Below are 22,600 nucleotides of genomic sequence, written 5' to 3'. Positions count from 1 at the left end.
CAGATAGGCCCATCAATAGTTTACAACTGGACAACCCCTTTTAAGGCAATCACACATTAACTGCTTTAGAAATAGCGCCATTTATGCCGATGCTAAACGGTTTGCATTTTTAAAATCATTTTAGAGCATGTTCTTCGGGGTGTGAACGAGGCCCGGGGTCAGTTAGCATCGCTGCTCAGTGTGAACATATGGAGGGGGCGGGCTGGGATCTTGCAGAATTCCTCTTCACTCACTTTGACAAACTTGCCGTGTAGAAGATACGGAGACTTGAAGTCATGCTGGCAGTTTGAATAAGCCATTCCTAAGCCCATGCCGGAGGAGAACACGATGGGCCACGTCTTTCCTGGAAAGAGAAAGGCTCATTAGTTACTTGGGGCCACAAGTAGACATTTAACCCTCTCTAAGCTTTACGGATACAGTGAAGAGTCCTTGGGGCTTAAAGAAGTTGGGGGGCCCCCCCAAGGTAAACTTTTGGACACAGGCCCATGAGCCTTTAGCTACATCCCTGGTCCTTGGTTTGGAGCTCCATGAGTTTTAATGGAAAGTTACAGTTGACCATTATTTCCCTCCAATAATAGATGGAAATCCCGCACTCACATCTCACATTTACTGAATGCTCGCCAGGCCGACCGCCATCTCTCCAGACCCCCCCCCCCCCCCATACACATGGACTCCCACTCTACCGAAAGCCATCTCTCCAGACTTCCACCCCCTATACACATGGACTCCCACTCTACAGACCACCATCTCTCCAGACCCCCCCCCCCCTACACACAAACTCCCACTCTACCGACAGCCATATCTCCTGGCTACCCATGAACATGAATGCTCACTTAGTTGGTCGCTACTTTCCCCGACTCAATCATACACAAGAACGCTGGCTCCATGTACTTATATACTTGTGGTTCAGCCCCCCAGTATATACAAGTTGGCTAGCATTACCTTGGTTAGTTGATCTCCATTCTGATCAGCTCAGATGCACTCAGTCTGTGTGACACTGACATGAACCTACCATACAAGCTGCCTAGAGGGGATCAGACACTCCTGTCACAGTTACTGATAATGATCACACAGGTATAATAGAGGAGATCACATCTCAGCCTCCTGACTGTATACTTATGGGCTGTAGCTGATTTAGGTGAACATAGAAGGTAATGATAATAAAACGGTTCACCCAGCAGGCAAAAATGGTACAACCTCAGCTAATTCTATGCTGATGCATTATGGGACTAATTTGAAACTGAAAGTTTAAAAAAAACAAAACAACACAGCTTCAAGGTGGTGCTTGATAAGCATCAGACAGGGTCTGCACTGCAGGGAAGGGACTGGAATATACAGAGGAGACCTCCAGATTGCGACAGGCAATCATGTGATGGGGGCAAGGATGAGAAAATGTTTTATTTTTGCCGTGGTGGCCTTTTAAAAGTAATGGGATGCAGATTTGCCAGGGATTGGAGGCGGAATCTGCGTAAATCTATGGGGAAAAAAAACCAAACATATGAACAAACTCCAAGCATTATATATATATATCTCAATTGTTCTCATTTAGTTTTTTGATTTTTTTTTCCAAGCCCTGGAAAATCCCTTTAAATACCCCTTTAATTCATATTGTCAGTACAAAATCCCTGCAACCACACCTCTCTAATAAACACGTCCTGATTTGTCACGTAACCATTAAGGCTCGCTGACTTGTGCTTTCATTTTCTGTTGTTGGGCTCTGTCCTAGCATGGCAGCGCCAGGGACAGCATAGTGCCAACATGAACCCCTCTAATGGCTGTGGGTTCCATTTGGCTAGCACTATGCAGTCCGGCATTTTCCCAGCATGCAGCATTGTTTTGTTGGGGACTTTTGCATAAATCTGCTCTGAACCAGGTCTTACTAATTCCTATCGGTTTGCGGAAAAGTTCAGGGACAACCAAAATACCCACCCAGGGGACAAGTCCTGAAAACGACACCCAGGGTCTGTGGCGACAGATCAATGAGGCATTATAAGTGATAATGTGCCACTAGTGATGAGATGTCCTGATAAAATGCCAGCATGGGCTGCGGGTGTCGCCAGTCTGTGCTGTCACTAATCTACAACCGTGTACAATAGGTGGCGCCCTGTGATTTCCTCGACTCCCTAAGAGGCGGTATTGTTGGGCACTTACTGGTTAAAGTTGCCCATCTGGAGAATAACCCCCCCCCCCACCACCTGCATCTGGACTGCAGAAGTTTACAGTTTCATCCGGTCTCGTTCCCGCGGCGGGCGCGGTGCTGTCAGCGGGCACGAGCCTCGGCGGCCGATCCTCCTGGTGGATGCTGATTGATCTGTGGTTTAGTTGGGGCGGGGGGGGGGGTTGGAAGTGATGAACGTTTACTTGGTGGAGCCGCTGCCTGTGTGGCCCGAGCGTGCCGTGGGCTCCGAGAACACGTCAGGGGCTTCGTCATGTTACTACGCTCACATTGTAGAAGGCGGATTCAGATAACGACACTACTACCCCCCCACTATGGAACACATGAGGGCAGACATTACAACACCCAACTCTCCACACCCCCCGCGTGGCCAAACCCCATCATTCTGCCACCACCATACAGATAATACATTCATCCAAGTCATAAAGCAGTCTGCACTCAACTCCCCCTAGTGGTGACTACAGGCAGCATTTAATGTTGCGTGTTCATGAAGGGGATTTAATGCACAGACCGCTAAAAATACACTGAATGGCCCCTCTATTAAAGCCCCGGCCCGCTCACGATTGGTACTTCCCTGTATGGAGATTCTCCCCGTGACCCCCGAGCGCAGCGTAAGATCATGTGACAAGTTTTCCGTGGATCAGTTTCAATGTAAATCCACATTAGATGGGAAAATCCAGCGATCGGAGCGACTTCCAACGAGGCCGGTCATCGGGGCTGGACTAGCCGGGGCTGGGATGTCACTGCCGACCGCGTGGGATATTATTCATGTAACGGTGTGGGGAGTGTACCAAGAATGGCGTGATCGAGGGGAAAAAAAAACCAAACATCCAGTGAAAGTGGATCCTGTAGACCAGCGTTTCCCAAACTTTTCAGCCTTGGGGCACCCCTGGGAAGTATTTTTTTTTTTATGGCGAGGCACCCCTAGCAAAAGGGGGTGTGGTTAGGGGTGTTGCTATTTGGTGGTTAGGGGCGTGGCTTATTACAACATATGATTTTTACCTCCATCGTTTGGGTTTTGTGTAGATTGTTTCCACACCATGTGGATGATTTTCAAAATCTCATCCACTTTGCTGCTACAGCGACTGTAAATTCAACAACTAATCTGCCATGTGTAGTAATAGCGACCCCCTATATTGGTGGCCTGCACTAGCAATGGTGGCCCCACTAGCAATGGCGACCCCTTACATTGGTGGCCCCACTAGCAATGGCGACCCCTTACATTGGTGGCCCCACTAGCAATGGCGACCCCTTACACTGGTGGCCCCACTAGCAATGGCGACCCCTTACACTGGTGGCCCCACTAGCAATGGCGACCCCTTACACTGGTGGCCCCACTAGCAATGGCGACCCCTTACACTGGTGGCCCCACTAGCAATGGCGACCCCTTACACTGGTGGCCCCACTAGCAATGGCGACCCCTTACACTGGTGGCCCCACTAGCAATGGCGACCCCTTACACTGGTGGCCCCACTAGCAATGGCGACCCCTTACACTGGTGGCCCCACTAGCAATGGCGACCCCTTACACTGGTGGCCCCACTAGCAATGGCGACCCCTTACACTGGTGGCCCCACTAGCAATGGCGACCCCTTACACTGGTGGCCCCACTAGCAATGGCGACCCCTTACACTGGTGGCCCCACTAGCAATGGCGACCCCTTACACTGGTGGCCCCACTAGCAATGGCGACCCCTTACACTGGTGGCCCCACTAGCAATGGCGACCCCTTACACTGGTGGCCCCACTAGCAATGGCGACCCCTTACACTGGTGGCCCCACTAGCAATGGCGACCCCTTACACTGGTGGCCCCACTAGTAATGGCGACCCCTTACACTGGTGGCCCCACTAGTAATGGCGACCCCTTACACTGGTGGCCCCACAAGTAATGGCGACCCCTTACACTGGTGGCCCCACTAGTAATGGCGACCCCTTACACTGGTGGCCCCACTAGTAATGGCGACCCCTTACACTGGTGGCCCCACTAGTAATGGCGACCCCTTACACTGGTGGCCCCACTAGTAATGGCGACCCCTTACACTGGTGGCCCCACTAGTAATGGCGACCCCTTACACTGGTGGCCCCACTAGTAATGGCGACCCCTTACACTGGTGGCCCCACTAGTAATGGCGACCCCTTACACTGGTGGCCCCACTAGTAATGGCGACCCCTTACATTGGTGGCCCCACTAGTAATGGCGACCCCTTACATTGGTGGCCCCACTAGTAATGGCGACCACTTACATTGGTGGCCCCACTAGCAATGGCGACCCCTTACATTGGTGGCCCCACTAGTAATGGCGACCCCTTACATTGGTGGCCCCACTAGTAACGGCGACCCCTTACATTGGTGGCCCCACTAGTAACGGCGACCCCTTACATTGGTGGACCCACTAGTAATGGCGACCCCTTATATTGGTGTCCCCACTAGTAATAGCGACCCCTTATATATTGGTGGCCCCACTAGCAATGGCGACCCCTTACATTGGTGGACCCACTAGTAATGGCGACCCCTTATATTGGTGGCCCCACTAGTAATAGCGACCCCTTATATATTGGTGGCCCTGGTAGCAAAGGCGACCCCTTATATATTACTTTTTTTTTACTCTTTTGCATTTTTCATTGCTGCCATAATTTTGCCATTTCATTTACCTACGGCAGTGTTCCCCAACTCCGGTCCTGAGGGACCCCAACACGTCATGTTTTCAAGATTTCCTCAGTATTGCACAGGTGATGTCATTCCTGTGAATGCCTAAGACATTCCCACAGGGGTTCTTACTAGAGGAGATCCTGAAAACAGGACCTGTTGGGGGGCCTTGAGGACTGGAGTTGGCAAACACTGACCTATGGGTTGCAGTTCAAACCCTCTTGGTGGCATGCATTGGCTATTCCTATTGAACTATTGAGGTATGTAGTTTCTCCACTGTTCTTTTGCTGCTGACCATTACTTTATTTTGACTGCCAGGACCTGAGATCCTGATGACGAGAAGGAAGCTGGCGGCCAATCAGCGCAGTCGGACTAACAGGTCCCAACTGTGCAGGACCTGTTAGTCCGGATGATTCCTGACATCCTCCCGAGACCCCTTTCTGCTTCTGTCTACAGGATTCACTTTCGCGGATGTCTTTTCTTGATTGCGCCATTCTTGGTGCACTCCTCACACCGTTACAAGAGAAAGTCTAGCACCGATGACCGGGCCTCGTTGGAATTTGCACGATAGCAAATTGCTGAGGTTGTGAAGACCAAAACAAGTCCAACGCGCTACTAGATGGGATTCTTTAATAAAGGGGCCGTTCAGCGTAGACACGATGAAGTCCATGAGCGGACCCCTATGCCCGCACAGTATAGCGATGGGGGGGACGTGGACTTTGAAGAGCTGAAGTGGAAACTTACTTTTAAAGAAGATGACGGAGAAAACAATCCCCAGTCCGAGTCCGGCACCTGCGGAGCAGAAAGCAAAGAGTTACTTACTACATCCATACTTATATACAAGACGGATCTATCTAGACGGGGAGCAGCCAGGTCTGTCCAGCGGAGGGACCCCCGTCACAACGAGGAGGGCGATGCCCAACGTAAGAGCTTCAGTACATTCACTGTAGCACGCAGATTTGTTTGAGTCGCTGGGGAGTCAGAGAACATTTTTCTGTGGCAGCCGGATGAACACAAAGCAGAGATTTGGCATAAAAAGAAATAAAAGTTTCCCGAAGGCTCCGCCTCCAAACCACGGCAGGCGAAAATAATGAAAAACAAAAATCTCAAAATACCCAATATCATCCCAGTTTCTAGCGCCCGCTCCCATTATGAGCCGCCAAGTGCAGGTTTGATCAGTCTCGTCCTCCGCAGCCTTGTTGTACATTAGTGCTATGAGTAGCGAGGAAATGAACGGTGCGGACGGATCGCATGACGGGCGAGGAAGCATGTCGCCAGCGGCCCATGAGAGCTTTGTGGCGAGTGGACACGTGCACAATTTGCTTGCGGTACGGCGCTGCGGCCGCAATGTGGATCTAATGATATAGAACTAGAACAGTGAATCTGTCATCTGCTGTCATATTATGTACTCCACTCACATCCAGAGCTGCACTCAGAATCCATCTACTTCCCTTATAACGGAGCGCTCTGGGATCGGAGAGCCAATGGCAATAGAAGACAGACGGGCTGGCTGCGGATAAACTGTAGGTACCGTGAAGCTGCGACCAGCAGACTCCTCCCACTCACATGGACTTCCACTCTACCGACCGCCATCTCCCCAGACTCCTCCCACTCACATGGACTTCCACTCTACCGACCGCCATCTCCCCAGACTCCTGCCATTCACATGGACTCCCACTCTACCGACCGCCATCTCTCCAGACTCTTCCCACTCACATGGACTCCCACTCTACCGACCGCCATCTCCCCAGACTCCTGCCATTCACATGGACTCCCACTCTACCGACCGCCATCTCTCCAGACTCTTCCCACTCACATGGACTCCCACTCTACCGACCGCCATCTCCCCAGACTCCTCCCACTCATATGGACTCCCACTCTACCGACCGCCATCTCTCCAGACTCCTCCCACTCACATGGACTTCCACTCTACTGACCGCCATCTCTCCAGACTCCTCCCACTCACATGGACTTCCACTCTACCGACCGCCATCTCTCCAGACACCTCCCACTCACATGGACTTCCACTCTACCGACCGCCATCTCCCCAGACTCCTCCCACTCATATGGACTCCCACTCTACCGACCGCCATCTCCCCAGACTCCTCCCACTCATATGGACTCTCACTCTACCGACCGCCATCTCTCCAGACTCCTCCCACTCACATGGACTTCCACTCTACCGACCGCCATCTCTCCAGACTCCTCCCACTCACATGGACTCCCACTCTACTGACCGCCATCTCCCCAGACTCCTCCCACTCACATGGACTTCCACTCTACCGACCGCCATCTCTCCAGACTCCTCCCACTCACATGGACTCCCACTCTACCGAGCGCCATCTCTCCAGACTCCTCCCACTCACATGGACTCCCACTCTACCGACCGCCATCTCTCCTGGCTCCCCAAAACCATGAATGCTCATTTTGCTGATCGACTAGCGGAAGCAGCTCTGGATGTGAGTGGAGTACGAGACGGTTAGATAAGAAATCAGTACAAATTAAAATAAAGCAGTTACTTAATATGTTATGTAGATTTAAACTGTAAACCGGCGTACGGTGTATTTTCAGCCCATATGTGTAAGGGCGCTTTTACATGGGCAGATTAGCACTCAGTGTAAAGGCACCCCCCGACTGAACGATCAAGGAGAATTCTTTCGCTTCTCATTAGTTGTTCAGTTTCTGCCCGGGACGGATGGGCAGTCCTTCATTTATGCGCCTGGTGATGGACGTTGGTTTGAGGAGCGCGGTGACTTTTTGTCGGTACAGAACAGACCGACCTTCATCCCCGAGTCCGATCGTGTTGCATCGGTCCGCGCCGTGCGTCCGTTTTTTATTTCTGTCAATCAAACGGAAGCAGTCGGTATTTTTCCTGGTGTTGCTCGGCGGCGATTACCGGCGCGGATGTTCGCAGTACGAGATCCTTGTTTTGCGCATCCATTGACTGGAACATGCGTATGATGTCTGAGAAGTTGGACCAGACTTGGACATACGGCGACTTCTTTGTACGGTCAGTGTAGACTCCACCGACTGTAAGGGGACGTTCACACATAGCGGAAAACGGAGCGGATTGTCCGCAGTGTAAATTCTGCGCCAAAATCCGCACAATATTGACGCAGATTCTGTGCGAATCCGCAGCCGATTCCAACAGATATGCGGTGAAGTCGGCTGCAGCTTCGCTACAAAAACTGCATCAACCCCTCTGCTAAGGGCTAACTCCCGCAAGCGAACGGGCTCTGCGTATTACGGACATTTTTTATGCGAATACGCAGCGCTAAAACACCATTGATTTACGCCGTTGGGCGACCAAAACTGCATTTTTCACACCGATCTTTTATGTACGTGAAAAATTTGCAGCAGCTATTTTGGCGTGTTATACGAAACACGTAACGCTTGAGTCAACGTGCAGCGCATTTACGCGACCGCAAAACTAGCGAGAGAACCGCGGATTTTGATGCACTTTTTGGCGTGGATTTTCCAAACTCAGCACATTTTCCACTACGTGCGTCGCATCCCAGCGGGTCGGCGTGCAGCCGCTTACGAACGCGCACGGATGTGAAAAACGTCCCATACGAATAAACCCCAAGATGGAGATCTGCCACGGGCGATTCGTTCCTCGGCGCAGCATCGAGGCGACATCTTTGCGCTCCGGTTACCTACAGATTAGTCACTAGTAAAACAGGAAATCCTCGGCTTTCACGTCAGCCGCGGCGAAGAATAAATCAATCAATTAAAGGCGACTTCGGCTGGGAGATGCGGCTACTTGAAAGACGCCTCCGGCCACTTCATCCGGCGTCTTGGACTACAACTCCCAGCATTCACGGTTGAGTTTTCGCATCCACAAAAGAGGGGGGGAAAAAAAAAAGGTCGATCGACCTAAAGAAGCGGCGCCTCCGGCGGTGCGAGGGTTAAGTCGCCGCCATAACATGGGGGCTGCTGGCACCTGATCCCGCCGCAGCTGTTTCCACTAAGAAGTGGCACCTCCAGGACAGCCGACGCTCATAACAATAAAACATGAAAGGCTTATCTTCCAATAAACGTGCGGCGAGAGGCCTACGAGGAGAGACTTTCCAGAGCCGCCTGCAGGCAGCGAGGGGCGGGGGGCGCACAAAAAGCGCGGCATTTACACCTTCTCTGTGACGGCTTCAAACGCTTAATTGAAAAAACAGCCCTGCGCTGCCTCATTTACTTCTCGCCATTAACCAGCCGCATGCCAAGAGCCCCTTTGCCAACGAGATTAAGGCCCGACGTGATGGGGGTTGGATGGAATTTCATCGCTCGCATATGGCGGCCGCGAAGGGAGGGGGGGGGGCAACGCCTCGTTTCGAGCTGTTAAAGTCTAAACCCCTCGCACGAGAAGTCCGCCAGATCAATCCGGCAGCCCATCAATCTCCATTACTGATAGGTGCAGCCACCGGTTATGGGATGCCGCCTGATGCTCGCTGACGGCCGCCATTACAGCGCTCGCGGAGGGGCGTACACTCCGAAAGGTCTCGTTTACGCTTTCACTTTGTTAGCCGCCATCCTGGAAGTCGAACAACGGCAAAAGCCAAAGTGCCGGACAAGGCTCGTGCCGGAGCCCAACAGCGTCGGACGGCGTCCATGAATTTCGGCACTCGGCCACTCTGCAGTCCAACACTTTCACGGCGCAAATAGAGGTCAGGAATTTTCACGGAAATCTGCGACGGAGGCTCCGGGCAGACGTGAACGAGGCCTTAAAGGGGTTTCCGAAACTTTAATACTAATGAGCAATCTTTAGGACAGCACATCAATAGTTGATCCGCCACTAAGGATTCCCGCCAACCTGTTGTTCACCAGGCTGTCTGTGAGGACAGCGCCGGTTGCAGATAGTGGCCTGGGTCGGTAATGCATGGAGTTTAGTGGGAGCTGCGCCTGCACTTCCAACCTGCGCCGCTGCAATGGCGACACAAATTGTTTCCGGCGCAATCTGCATTGATGGCAGCCGGTGATTAGCGGGAGAGCGGAGCGTCTGATAACCAGCAACCCCTAGAAGCCTTAAATCTGCATTGATTTCATAGCAAATTCGCCACTTTTGACGCGATGTGGATTTGCGTAGACGTAAGCAACACGCCACTTCTTAATGCATACTCCTCATTTGGTTTTCCGCAAAGACTATACCAATAAATGAAGCAGAAGTCCGCCCCCCGCACCACACAGTGCGTTAAAAACGTGGACTCTACGCCAAATTCTTTTTAGGGTGTGTTTATATGGCGGAACCTTGATTCCACACGAAGTGACATATTACTTAGACGTCACCTTCCACTAGAGGGCGCTCTGCAGGTACTTTCCATTCTCTGTGTCATTTCATCTGCGTAACGGCAGCCTGACGGAGCTCATTTTGCTTAACGGGTTCCACCTGCACCGTTCAGGTCCGACGTGGGCCGCATCCGACGCGGTCGCTTTCACCGCTGTCTTGAGCTGAACAGAAAAAGCCGAAGCAACAGAACGAAACGCAAATCTCCACATTTCTGTCGCTCATGAAGCTCAGGACGAGCCGTGTTACACTCTCAGACTCGGAGCGGCTGAGATCTCTGTTTGGTGCAATGTGTCAGTCCCCTCACTCGCTATTCGCACGGTCACCCTTTAACCCTTGACACCTGGAACAGCTGGAGCCCAATTCTTGCAGCAGCCGTTGTTTTCGGGGTCACCTGCAGCTCCCATCCTCCGCACCCCGGCGCCAGAGCTATAAACTATATTTATATAGAAGAAGATCGCCTCCTCGCAGTAAGCGGATCTGGCGTCCGCGCCGACCCCATGTGCCAAATAAAGAGTAATCGTGCCTCATACTTTCCTGTTTCTAGGGTGTTGCTGCTATCGGCCGTCCTATCATGTCTGCTTGTGTGCAACCCGACCCGAGCCCCAGGAATATCAGCGCTCCGGTCCCAATCACCAACGACATCAGCCCCCGGGACGTCCAGCCGCAGCACATCCCCCCCCGACTGGGAGCGAGGGCCGCAGGCCTGTTTTATGGGGGAAGGAGAGCCGGGTTTGGGGGTTACAGATAACCCACGGGGGTAACACTGAGGAGCGGAATAGTGAGTGCAGCTCTGGAGTATAATACAGGATGTAACTCAGGGTCAGTACAGCATAAGTAATGTATGTACACAGTGACTCCACCAGCAGAATAGTGAGTGCAGCTCTGCAGTATAATACAGGATGCAACTCAGGATCAGTACAGGGTAAGTAATGTATGTATACAGTGACTCCACCAGCAGAATAATGAGTGCAGCTCTGGAGTAGAATACCGGATGTAACTCAGGAGCAGTACAGGATAAGTAATGTATGTACACAGTGACTCCACCAGCAGAATAGTGAGTGCAGCTCTGGAGTATAATACAGGATGTAACTCAGGATCAGTACGGAATAAGTAATGTATGTACATAGTGACTCCACCAGCAGAATAGTGAGCGAAGCTCTGGAGTATAATACAGGATGTAATTCCGGATCAGTGCAGGATAAGTAATGTATGTACACAGTGACTCCCCCAGCAGAATAGGGAGTGCAGCTCTGGAGTATAATACAGGATGTAACTCAGGATCAATATAGGATAAGTAATGTATGTACACAGTGACTCCACCAGCAGAATAGTGAGCGCAGCTCCGGAGTATAATACAGGATGTTACTCAGGGTCAGTACAGAATAAGTAATGTATGTACACAGTGACTCCACCAGCAGAATAGTGAGTGCAGCTCCGGAGTATAATACAGGATGTAACTCAGGAGCAGTACAGGATAAGTAATGTATGTAAACAGTGACTACCAGCAGAATAGTGAGTGCAGCTCTGAAGTATAATACTGGATGTAACTCAGGATCAAAATAATACATTGCATTTACTGACTATTTGCACAACGTTGTGTATTTTATATATAATCTACAGCTGGTTTTATCGTACGGCACTGGAGTTCTGCACACGAGTTGTGTACATTGTGCACCTAGAGGAGTTGGCGCTCGCAGGGTTGGCCATCCCCTCGCAGGACGTTCTGCACAGCCGCTCCTGCCAGTATTACCAGGGTTTGTTTATTTGACTTTGCAGCGATCACTTCAGAAATACTCGTGCAAGCATTTCCAAGAACGAGATAATCTGCCAGCTCGCCAGAGCGCACAAATACATGACGGCTTCAGCAGGGGCTGCGAAACACGAGAGCGAGCGCGCAGCTGGGTAAACGTCAAGCCACACAGGGCGAACGCGGGAAATGGCCATTACCATCCAACCTGTTAACCGTTGCCTCTACTCCACCCGGCCGAGGACGTACAGCCCAACATCACCGTCCTGACTGGCGAGCATGGGATTAATGCATGAGCTCATTTGCATCATTGTTTTCCCCCCCGGGGCCTGAAAATCCGACTCCCTATACTCCCCGGATCTCTTCCAGGACCCGTCCCCAAATGCATGGGCAATAAATTCGATAGGTTGTCCAAAAAGTTACAATTTCACAGTTAAAAGGGGCACGATTAAAAGGTAACCCATCTAAAGTGATAACTAGCTATTCAGTGAGGGTCCGACTGCTGGGACCCCCATCAACCACGAGAAAGGCGGGTCCCGTTAGCTCCACTTCCAGTTGCCTTTGCATCGCAGCTCTAACTGGAGTGACGTCCCGTTCTTTAGATCAACAGGGGTCCCAGCGATCCGACTCCCACCGATCTATCAGTTATACCCCATCCAGTTACTGGGATACCCCTTTAAAAAAGAGTTGCGCCAAGATGGCATCCTCTGTTCATAGGCCTATCAGGGCGTATGAATGTCAAATTATAGGACTCCCTGCTCAGGACCCCCTGTATGTCCCACAACAGCCAGCCAATCAGTAGAGGCGGCTCTCTTCCTGGCGGACCTGTAATACTACATTTCCCCTGCAGGGGGAAGGCTCAGGCGCGCAGTGGCTTCCCCCAGCACGATCAGTGGTTTGCCCGGGGCTGCACCCTTGGCACCCGCCGATTGCCCCAAACTTGCATTCTCCCAGAGATTGTGCATCTTGGCATTAGTTTTGGAGCGACCCCCATACTTACTACCACTTAGCATGTACCGCAGTTCCCCAACGTGCATCATCAGTGCGACTTGTTGACAAGGGGCGGTACATTATGGAATTACCTTTTATGCATCCCATCACATAGAAGTGAAACTTCATAGGTGAAGCTGCTGCGGTGTTTGAAGTCCTTGCGGTTTCTGACACCAGAGACCCCTACAGGTGATTGAGCGCTTTAATTTCTTGTGGCTTATCAGGCCTAACACTGGGGGTCTCACAGAGGTAAATAAGGAAGAAATGAAGCCCAGTGAACTGGATGTGCATGGTCCGGACCCTCTGAGGGTCTCCGTTGCCCCCTGAATGGGAAGGATTAAACTCACAGCCTTGTCCCCTTCTGGATGAACTGGATGTGCATGGTCCGGACCCTCTGAGGGTCTCCATTGCCCCCTGAATGGGAAGGATTAAACTCACAGCCTTGTCCCCTTCAGCCTGCACTTCAAACGGTGAGGCCCGACTCCTGCAGAGCGTTAGATAAACTATGTGAACCCCCACCACCGCACCTTTAAACAACGCAGGGGGAAGATTGTGCAACTTGTATAGATGAGTCCACAGCAACCAGAACAACAGAGCGCCTCCTGCCAAGGAAACGCATGGAGTCAGCCGGCGAGCAACGCTACAGAGACCTGAGGCGGGCCGGAGAGCTGCGCCACGTCTTATCATCATCATGTAGGTTAGATGGGATGAAGGAGACCAACTGCCCTGCGCATATGGCTTACAAGTGACGGCCGACACTTAGTCAAGGCTCTATGCCATTACTGCATGATGGCCAACTTCATGGACCCCCATAATGGTAAAGGGGTTGCAGTGCATGAGCAATGTGGGGGTTGTGGGGTCCCTGTCCTGTGGATCAGTGGGGGTCTCAGTGGTCACCAGACTTATCACCTATCCTATGATTATATAAAAGTCGAATGTGGTACAAGCCCTTTAAAAAGTGACCCTCTGGTCCTCGCCGCACCGCCTCTCTGACTACGCTGTGCGTCAGTAGTCCGATTGGCCAGGGGTACTTATGTGAACGCTGCTGGCCAATCAGAGCAGCGGGTGGTGTATTGGCCTACCGACGCATAATAATACAAGGTGTGCATTATATGGAGAGGCGATGCAGCCATCTTGGTTTGTCACCGCTTTAGCGCACTAGATACTCTCCATCATGTATTGGTATTTTAGCGGACCGCTCTCTTCCTTGCGCCCCCACCCACAGGACTGACGCAGTCCTACTTATATTTGGATGTTACCGATATCCAGGCTGAATTACCTCCTATGACCCCAAGGTTCCGGCAATGCAGAGCTTCAGGGTATATATGTATTCCGGCTGTCTCCATGCATATACATGGCCTTCTCACCGTATGTACATATGATTGGCGAAGTGCGTTGGGACGGAGCTGCGAGGTTTCAGGGTCAGTGCGAACACCTGGACATTTTCAATGACCTCATGAGCATTTAATAAACCCCTCCGTGTGCCGCCCAACCGCGTCCTTGTGATCCCGCTGGGGCCTGGGACGGAGGGACGGCGCACATCTATCCTTAGGGTAGGTCATCAGTATTGCGGTCACAGGAAACCCCTTTAAACCAGCGCTGCGGACCCCTCATTCTGCGGTGCCCAGAGTTCGGACCTCCACCGATCCTAATGGCATGCCATCATTTCATAAGATGGGAGTTCCTTTAAGGGTCTTGTTGGCATCCCTATGGGCACCGTAGCAGTAGGCATTAAAGGGGTGACCAGAATTGACCTTTATCACCTACTGCCTGGGAGACAAGTCACCGCCAGAACGGTCTGATTGCGGCTTACCTCCCTAAACACAGATGAATGTGGGGAACACTTGTTTGACAACCGGTCAATCCTCGGACAGTTGTAGGACTACGGGCAGTGGAGTCGATTTAGGCCAAGTCACATGGTCATGGCTTTATTGTCTGCGCAGTAATTGGGCGCAAACATCGCACGACACACGGATGACGCACGCTGCAATTTGTTTGATACCCACACAGATAATTAGTCCATGTACGAATACCCTGACTGACCATTAGGGGTCCGTCTACACACGGATGTGAATAAGCCCTTAAAGGGGCGGTACCAAGATCACACGTTATCCCTCATCCGCAGGATATCTACAGTTTAGGGGACAATCCGCTTATCGGCAGGAGTCTCATCGATGCTGCCCACCTTTGATTTTGAGAATGGGGGGGGTCCTGTGTACCCTTCTGTCTATTACTGAGAACGCTTCTCCCCCACAATGACATCAGGATGAACGTAGTTCTGGCTGGGCATGCACGGTTGATGCGCCATTCATTTTAATGACGCTGACGGAAATACCCGAGCGCTTGCAGCTTGGCTATATCCGCACTCCTAATGCAAGTGAATGGAGTGGGACCCCTTTTCCTGAAATCAGGGGGGGTTGTCAGCGGTGAGACTCCCACAATCAACAAATTATCCTCCATGCTTCGTTGACCCAGGGATTATTTCGATTGCCAGATTGGAGTCGGGGAAAGGACTTTTTTTCCCTTAAAGGGGTTGTCCCGCGAAACAAAGTGGGTCTATACACTTCTGTATGGCCATATTAATGCACTTTGTAATGTACATTGTGCATTAATTATGAGCCATACAGAAGTTATTCACTTACCTGCTCCGTTGCTGGCGTCCCCGTCTCCATGGTGCCGTCTAATTTTCAGCGTCTAATCGCCGGATTAGACGCGCTTGCGCAGTCCGGTCGTCTTCTTTTCTCAATGGGGCCGCTCGTGCCGGAGAGCGGCTCCTTGTAGCTCCGCCCCGTCACATGCCGATTCCAGCTAATCAGGAGGCTGGAATCGGCAATGGACCGCACAGAAGACCTGCGGTCCACCGAGGGAGAAGATCCCGGCGGCCATCTTCACCAGGTAAGTAAGAAGTCACCGGAGCGCGGGGATTCAGGTAAGCACTATCCGGTTTTCTTTTTTAACCCCTGCATCGGGTTTGTCTCGCGCCGAACGGGGGGGCTGTTGAAAAAAAAAAAAAAAACGTTTCGGCGCGGGACAACCCCTTTAAGTTTTATTTGCCTTCCTCTGGATCAACATTGGGGGTTAATGGGCTGAACTGGATGGACACGGCTTTTTTTCGGCCTACATACCATGTATCCTGTAGATGGAGAACGTGTAATCTCGGTACAACCTCTTTAAAATGACGGGCTGGCCCGGGGCGTGAATACTTTACACGACGGGAGACCTTTCTGTCCACATCCCTGATACAAGAGGTTGGCGGTGATGGCCAATACAACTCCCTTCAACAAGTGATTAACTTTCGGCAAGTGCATGCTCCGGGCCGTTTCATTGTTCCCCTCAGGGCACTGCGGAGATTTAAGAGAGATTTAATAATGATTAGGACAATCCGGTAATCCCATTTTCGCTCTCGGATACACAGATCTCCAGCCAGTCCGGGAAAACAATGGTAAACAAATGACGGGCTCGGCCGCGGCACCTGGAACGGATCCACGCAATATTCTGTGACAATAGCGGGGGCCTCGGCCTCGTAAAACGAGTTCTGGGCCAAACACGTCGAGGTCGCTTGGCTCAACCCGCGATGGGCTCAGAGATCTGCGGATACGAGCAGACGGGCTGAGAGTAACGGCTGAGAAAGTGCAGATGCGACTGGAACACAACGCGGTCGTCAGCCGGCGGCCGCATCTGGATTTTATAGGATAGAAGGGGGAGAATTCAAAGCATCGCAAGCAACATGTGCTGTGCAAGCCTGGAGGATGAAGGAATAAGACCCCCACATGGCTGGGCGCCCCGCAGCCCCCACCGCAGGCCAGAATCACTCACTGCAAGGGGCAGCCCTCCCATCCCAGAAAATACACAGCAAGAGGCAATGCAGATGGGAAAGGGTTAAATAAACACGCAACAAGGGATAGGAATGTCTCCCTCGGCTCCACCTGCGCCAGCACTTGGGCACTATATGGGCCCTGCCAACGTGGGCTTATCTGACAGCCAATGTGATAAAGAGCAAAAGTGCAAATCAGTTCATTTACCTAAAGTCAGAGGTTTGTGCTGAAAAATTCATCTGAATGGTCATCCACTAGGGGGCTCCCTTCCTTCTAATTTGCTGTCCACTAACTGTTATGTGAAGTCCGTCCTTAGTAACAGAGATAACAAGACAGATCGCGGGAAGAAAGGAAGGAGGGGGTGTCTACTCATGCTGGTCATAGATGTCTCTGGAGAAAGGAGGAGGGGGCTGCTGCAGAAGAACACACATGCAAACAAAACTGGCTGAACCTGTTACAACTACAGAAATCACATCCACACTGCTCTGTACTGCTGTATCATGTCCTCAATGATGCTGCTAGTTATGAAGGTACACTATAGAGAGATGGAGGAAAAAATATCCCGTTCTCCTATAAGTACAGTGTATGGAGACGACACAGCAGCAGTCTACACCCACCGACTCAGAGATAGGAGAGCAGGATCCCCTCTTCTCTCTGTGTACAGTGTATGGAGACGATACAGCAGCAGTCTACACCCACCGACTCAGAGATAGGAGAGCAGGATCCCCTCTTCTCTCTGTGTACAGTGTATGGAGACGACACAGCAGCAGTATACACCCACTGACTCAGAGATATGAGAGCAGGATCCCCTCCTCTCTGTGTACAGTGTATGGAGAAGACACAGCAGCAGTATACACCCACCGACTCAGAGATAGGAGTGCAGGATCCCCTCTTCTCTCTGTGTACAGTGTATGGAGAAGACACAGCAGCAGTCTACACCCACCGACTCAGAGATAGGAGAGCAGGATCCCCTCTTCTCTCTGTGTACAGTGTATGGAGACGACACAGCAGCAGTATACACCCACTGACTCAGAGATATGAGAGCAGGATCCCCTCCTCTCTGTGTACAGTGTATGGAGAAGACACAGCAGCAGTATACACCCACCGACTCAGAGATAGGAGTGCAGGATCCCCTCTTCTCTCTGTGTACAGTGTATGGAGAAGACACAGCAGCAGTATACACCCACCGACTCAGAGATAGGAGTGCAGGATCCCCTCTTCTCTCTGTGTACAGTGTATGGAGAAGACACAGCAGCAGTATACACCCACCGACTCAGAGATAGGAGAGCAGGATCCCCTCTTCTCTCTGTGTACAGTGTATGGAGACGACACAGCAGCAGTCTACACCCAGGAGCTCAGAGAAGACTGACAATTGGAGATGACACCTGCAGCTGAGAAAACTGCTGATAAATACAGGATACAAGTCATACAATGGCCAGATATAGTGCTGCTCCTCATGTACACAAGGTACCTTATTCTCAGGTCACATGACAGTGCCAGGACATTTTAAAGAAATTTTAATTAAAGGTTTTAATGATATAAATCAGAAATCTATAAAACAATATGTACAAAGTGAAGCGACTCAGCAGACGTGAAGTTTAGGGCTGTGAAGAGCAGATGAGCCAATTTATTGTTTGAACGAGTGACGTAATCGTTAGCGTGTTCGTGCGACCCGTTTATACCAGCAGATTCTCTTATGTTATCTGCAAATATCCTGGGACAGGCGGAATTATTTTTTTTTTTTTGGTATTTTTGTGAACGCGGAGAGGTGCAGGGCAAGTGAAGGAAAACACAGGCAGTGCCAAGCTCCCAGAATCCCGCGCTGGAGACGCCCAGCGTTTGTCGGGAACAGGGTTTAATCTGAGTCAAGAAACTATTACACAGTGTGAAGGCTGCGCACACTTTCTTCATTACCCCAGGAGAGGGACAGCAGCCGGCTACAACCGCAAGGAAAGGAGTGGACGGCGTGCACCGATCCAAGAGTCCTCCGCATGCACCCCTTCACTGCTGGAGAGGCGGCTCTGTACCCAGCATGCACTTGCAGAGTACAAGGCGCTGGTAGCCAGCGTGCATTTTTTTTATTCATCAAGATCTCTGCTTGCTGTGAGTTGATGAAAAAAAAATAAAAAACTAACATCCTAACCAACTGTAACGAGCCATACATCAGTCAAGATGGGACATTCGGATGGGTTTTGGCTCAGGCATGCACACAGAAATTGATCCCATTCACTGGCAGAAAGCAGAGATCTTGAAATCGGTGCTTAATTAAAAACAAAAAAGTTACAGTGGTTTAACTATATGTGCCTACAAACTGAACCGCACAGAAATCTGCTCTGTCCTACCAGTCTGCTTATGAACCAGGTGGCTCAGGCTGAGCAGAGCAATAGGCCGCAGTCTGCTGGCCCTGAAGTAAAGCTTCCGGCTATGTTCACACACGGCACGTTTTACAGCAACATCCACAGCATGCTTAACAAGCCACAGCAAATCCGTCACATGTGAACATACGCTTAAAGGGATGCAGTCACTGCGTTCATGAAGTCTGACTCGAGGCTGAGCTCCGAGTCCCAGAGGTGGGCCATGCTGACTTCTCCCTATACACAAATGGGGAGATTACGGTCACTCTGCACGCTGCGGGCAGGGAGAAGTCAGCATGGCCCCCCTCCGTGACTCGGAGCTCAGCTTTAGAGTTAAAACTTCATGAACCTGGTGACTGAATCCCTTTAGGGCTCATGTCCACGGGCAAAATATGATTTAAGATCCGCAGCGGATCTCCCGCATGCGGATCCGCATCCCATAGGGATGCATTGACCACCCGCGGGTAGATAAATACCCGCGGATCGTCAATAAAAGGGATTTTAAAAAAAATGGAGCATGGAAAAATCTGGACCATGCTCCATTTTCATGCGGGTCTCCCGCGGGGACGGCTCCCGCGGGCTTCTATTGAAGCCTATGGAAGCCGTCCGGATCCGCGGGAGACCTAAAATAGGAATTTAAAGTATTTACCATCCGTAGCGGACCGGGAAGGTCTCCTCTTCATCACGGCCGCATCTTCCTTGCTTCGGCTCGGCGGATGTGCCCGGCGCATGCGCGCGGCACGTCGACGACGTGCCGCCGGCGTGAGGAATTCATCCGCCGGCCGAAAAAGAAGATCCGGCCGTGAGGAACAGCTGACCTTCCCCGCCCGCGCCGGATAGGTAAATGCTTTTAAATTCTTATTTTCGGCGCTCATGTCCGCGGGGCAGGAGGGACCCGCTGCAGATTCTACATGGAGAATCTGCAGCGGATCTTATTTTCCCCCGTGGACATGAGGCCTTAAAAGGAGGAATTTCAAGTGATTATATCAGTAGCTGTATGCCTGTACTGCCGCCGCCCGAACTGCCGCTGCCTGGCTGACGCCCCCTTATTTTATTTCCATACACCCCTTTTCGCTTTTTTAAAATTTTTTTATTTTTTTTTCTAAAGTTTCGGCTACCGTGCAGACAATGTGTCAAATGGGCGATTGCCACTTGACTGGCAGTGAGTATTGGGGACCGCCCACTTGACACATTGACCACAGCCGGACCTAAGTAGAGCCCATCGGGTGAAGGGAGAGGAGCATTGAAAGGGGGGGGGGGAAAAAAAAAAAGCAGAGGGGGCTAGAATCACGGTCAGGGTCATACAGTCAGCCCCGCTGTCTCGGTCCAGTGACAAGTCCTCTTTAATTCTGGACCGTCCCTTTAAGAAACAATCTTGAGAGCCCGGGGTCTCTTATCAGGCGTTCCGTTACAGCGCAGACACTTTGGCAGAACACAAAGTAACGGCGATTTCAAAGAACAAAAAATATAAATGTTTCAGGGAAAACCACTTTGTCAGAACGCGGAGCGGCGCTGCCAAATCCGTGCGGCGCTGACTGGCTTTGGAGATGGAGGCTGTAAGGAGGGGGCGAGGAGGCTGCAGGCCGGGGGTCAGCCTCGTCTGTAGGTGACATACAGGCCGGTGAAGTGCAGGAGTTTAGTTTTTGACCTTTGAGCTGATTAAATAGGTTTATTGGTTTCTTCGCTGCCGCGCTCGCCAAATCCTGAGATTTATTAGCGGGGCGCGCCAACACTCGGGGGGGGTGTTAACATCGCTCTTCCTCTGCATAACATGAGCAGGTGTTAGAAGCAAACAAGGAAGCGCCAAACCTGTTTTCAGGACCTCCTCTAAAAACCCCGGAGCCGAGGATTAGAAATTCCGTTCCGCTGTTTCCAAGCGATATCTGTTTCTGCTAAAGACGAGCGGACGCCAATTTAGCTTTCTGCGAGCGAATATTGGGAAATCTAGTTTTTGCGCCAAGATGTTTATATGATTTGCCATTCAGAAGACTAGAAAAGCTGGGTATGGCCCCATTCACCAGAGTCGGTGACGAAAACCATGTTTTGTTTTGCCCCATGTGCATTCAATCGGATGCTGAAAGAACCAACATATCAAATCCAGACACAGAAACCGCGCTGGGTGTCCGTACGCAGACCGGTCCCAACGCGGCTAGATCCCTGGGCAGATCCAAGTGCGAATCTGGCGCTGAGCTGCAAATTTCTGACACACGAGGCCCCTTTCACACTTGTGTTCGGTCCTCTCTGCAGGACTTCCATTGTTTGGCTCGATCCACGGAGTCAAACAATGGAAAAACCAGAACCGCCGGACCCTGCACATGCCAGATTTCTTTGGTGGTTAACGCACCCCACTGACTGTAAAAGGGGTCCATCTGGCTTTCGGCAGGTCACTCAACGTTCTGCCCAGTGAAATGGCACTGCATACTGTCCTATTTGGTGCCAAAACTGGGCAGGAGGCTCCAAAAAAAGTTAAAGGGATTGTACCTATCCATAGGACAGGGGATGACCTGCTGATAGGTGGGGGTCTTGAGAGCAACGTGGTCCCCTGTGCTCTTCACGGCTGGGGTTACTGTACCCCCCGCAGTGTGGTCGACACTGAATGGAGCGCTGGTCATGCAAGCACGTTGACGCTCCATTCACTTTCAATGGGGCTCATGCAACTACCCAAGCGGGCGCCGTTCAAGTGTTTTTGTCAGCCCTGTTGAAACGAATCCGGCGCTGATCGTGCGTGCCGACATCACTGCGGGGGTGGAAGGTGATCCCTGCAGGGACAAAGCAGTCCCATTCTGGAGATACAGGGGTCTTAGTGGTGAGACCCCCAACAATCACCATGTTATCCCCATACCGTTGGTACAACCCTGTTAACAACCCCACAAGGAGGACACCCCAACTACTGAGGGGATTCTGGGACATCTCAGGCTCTGGATGAAGCCCCCACCACCCGCAGTAACCTACAGCAGGGGCGTAGCGAGAGGCCGGGAATGTGGATATATGAGGCTCAGATTAACACCTCGCTATCAGTGAATGGAGCGTGCCAGGAATATGCCGGGGCGAGGCGCAAGGATTTATCCGATTTTATTTCTCATTATCAGGAAAATATTTTCTTGGCAGCCGCCGGCGCGTCTCTCTGCCCGGACACGATCGCTATGAGAGCTATTTCATGATGAATGGTGGGGAGGAGCGTGTCAAATCGCTCTGAAGACTCAGGAACAGGCTGAGCCCAGCGCACGGACAATCACCAAGCAACGGCGTCACCTACTGGGCATCGCTCGCAGTACACGAGCCTTGGAGGGCGCCAATCATTACCTACAAGAAAGTAGAACACTCTGCGCCGATTCATTTTGCTTCATCCCCTTTTAGGCGTTGCAGCTACTGGTGTTCTGGTGCAAAACTCAAGCTTGTCTTATGTGAGGAGATTGTGGCTACCTACAACCAGCACTAGGGGGAGCTCACTGCATACAGGGTCATGATTGGATTCAATGAGCGCTGTATGAATCTGCATGTAGTAAGCTCCCCCTAGTGTGTGTGTATGTATGTGTGTATATATATATATATATATATATATATATATATATATATATATATATATATATATATA

The 22,600-nt window shown here is 51.3% G+C and overlaps 1 protein-coding gene across 1 annotated transcript in view; it reads right to left on the bottom strand.

Moving 5' to 3' along the window:
• MICOS10 (mitochondrial contact site and cristae organizing system subunit 10) overlaps nucleotides 1–22,600 on the bottom strand; it is a 50,601-nt gene that overhangs the window by 3,201 nt on the left and 24,800 nt on the right. The window contains exons 2-3 of the mRNA XM_066606364.1: nucleotides 5,566–5,613; nucleotides 234–343 (exon numbers count right to left, since the gene is read on the bottom strand). Of these exons, the coding sequence (XP_066462461.1) occupies nucleotides 234–343; nucleotides 5,566–5,613 (158 nt within the window). The remainder of the gene's footprint in view (nucleotides 1–233; nucleotides 344–5,565; nucleotides 5,614–22,600) is intronic.

Source organism: Eleutherodactylus coqui, chromosome 6 (assembly GCF_035609145.1).
Source record: "Eleutherodactylus coqui strain aEleCoq1 chromosome 6, aEleCoq1.hap1, whole genome shotgun sequence".
NCBI lineage: Eukaryota > Metazoa > Chordata > Amphibia > Anura > Eleutherodactylidae > Eleutherodactylus > Eleutherodactylus coqui.
The sequence above is the reverse complement of the archived record's forward strand: the minus strand, read 5'-3'. Positions and strand labels throughout refer to the sequence as shown.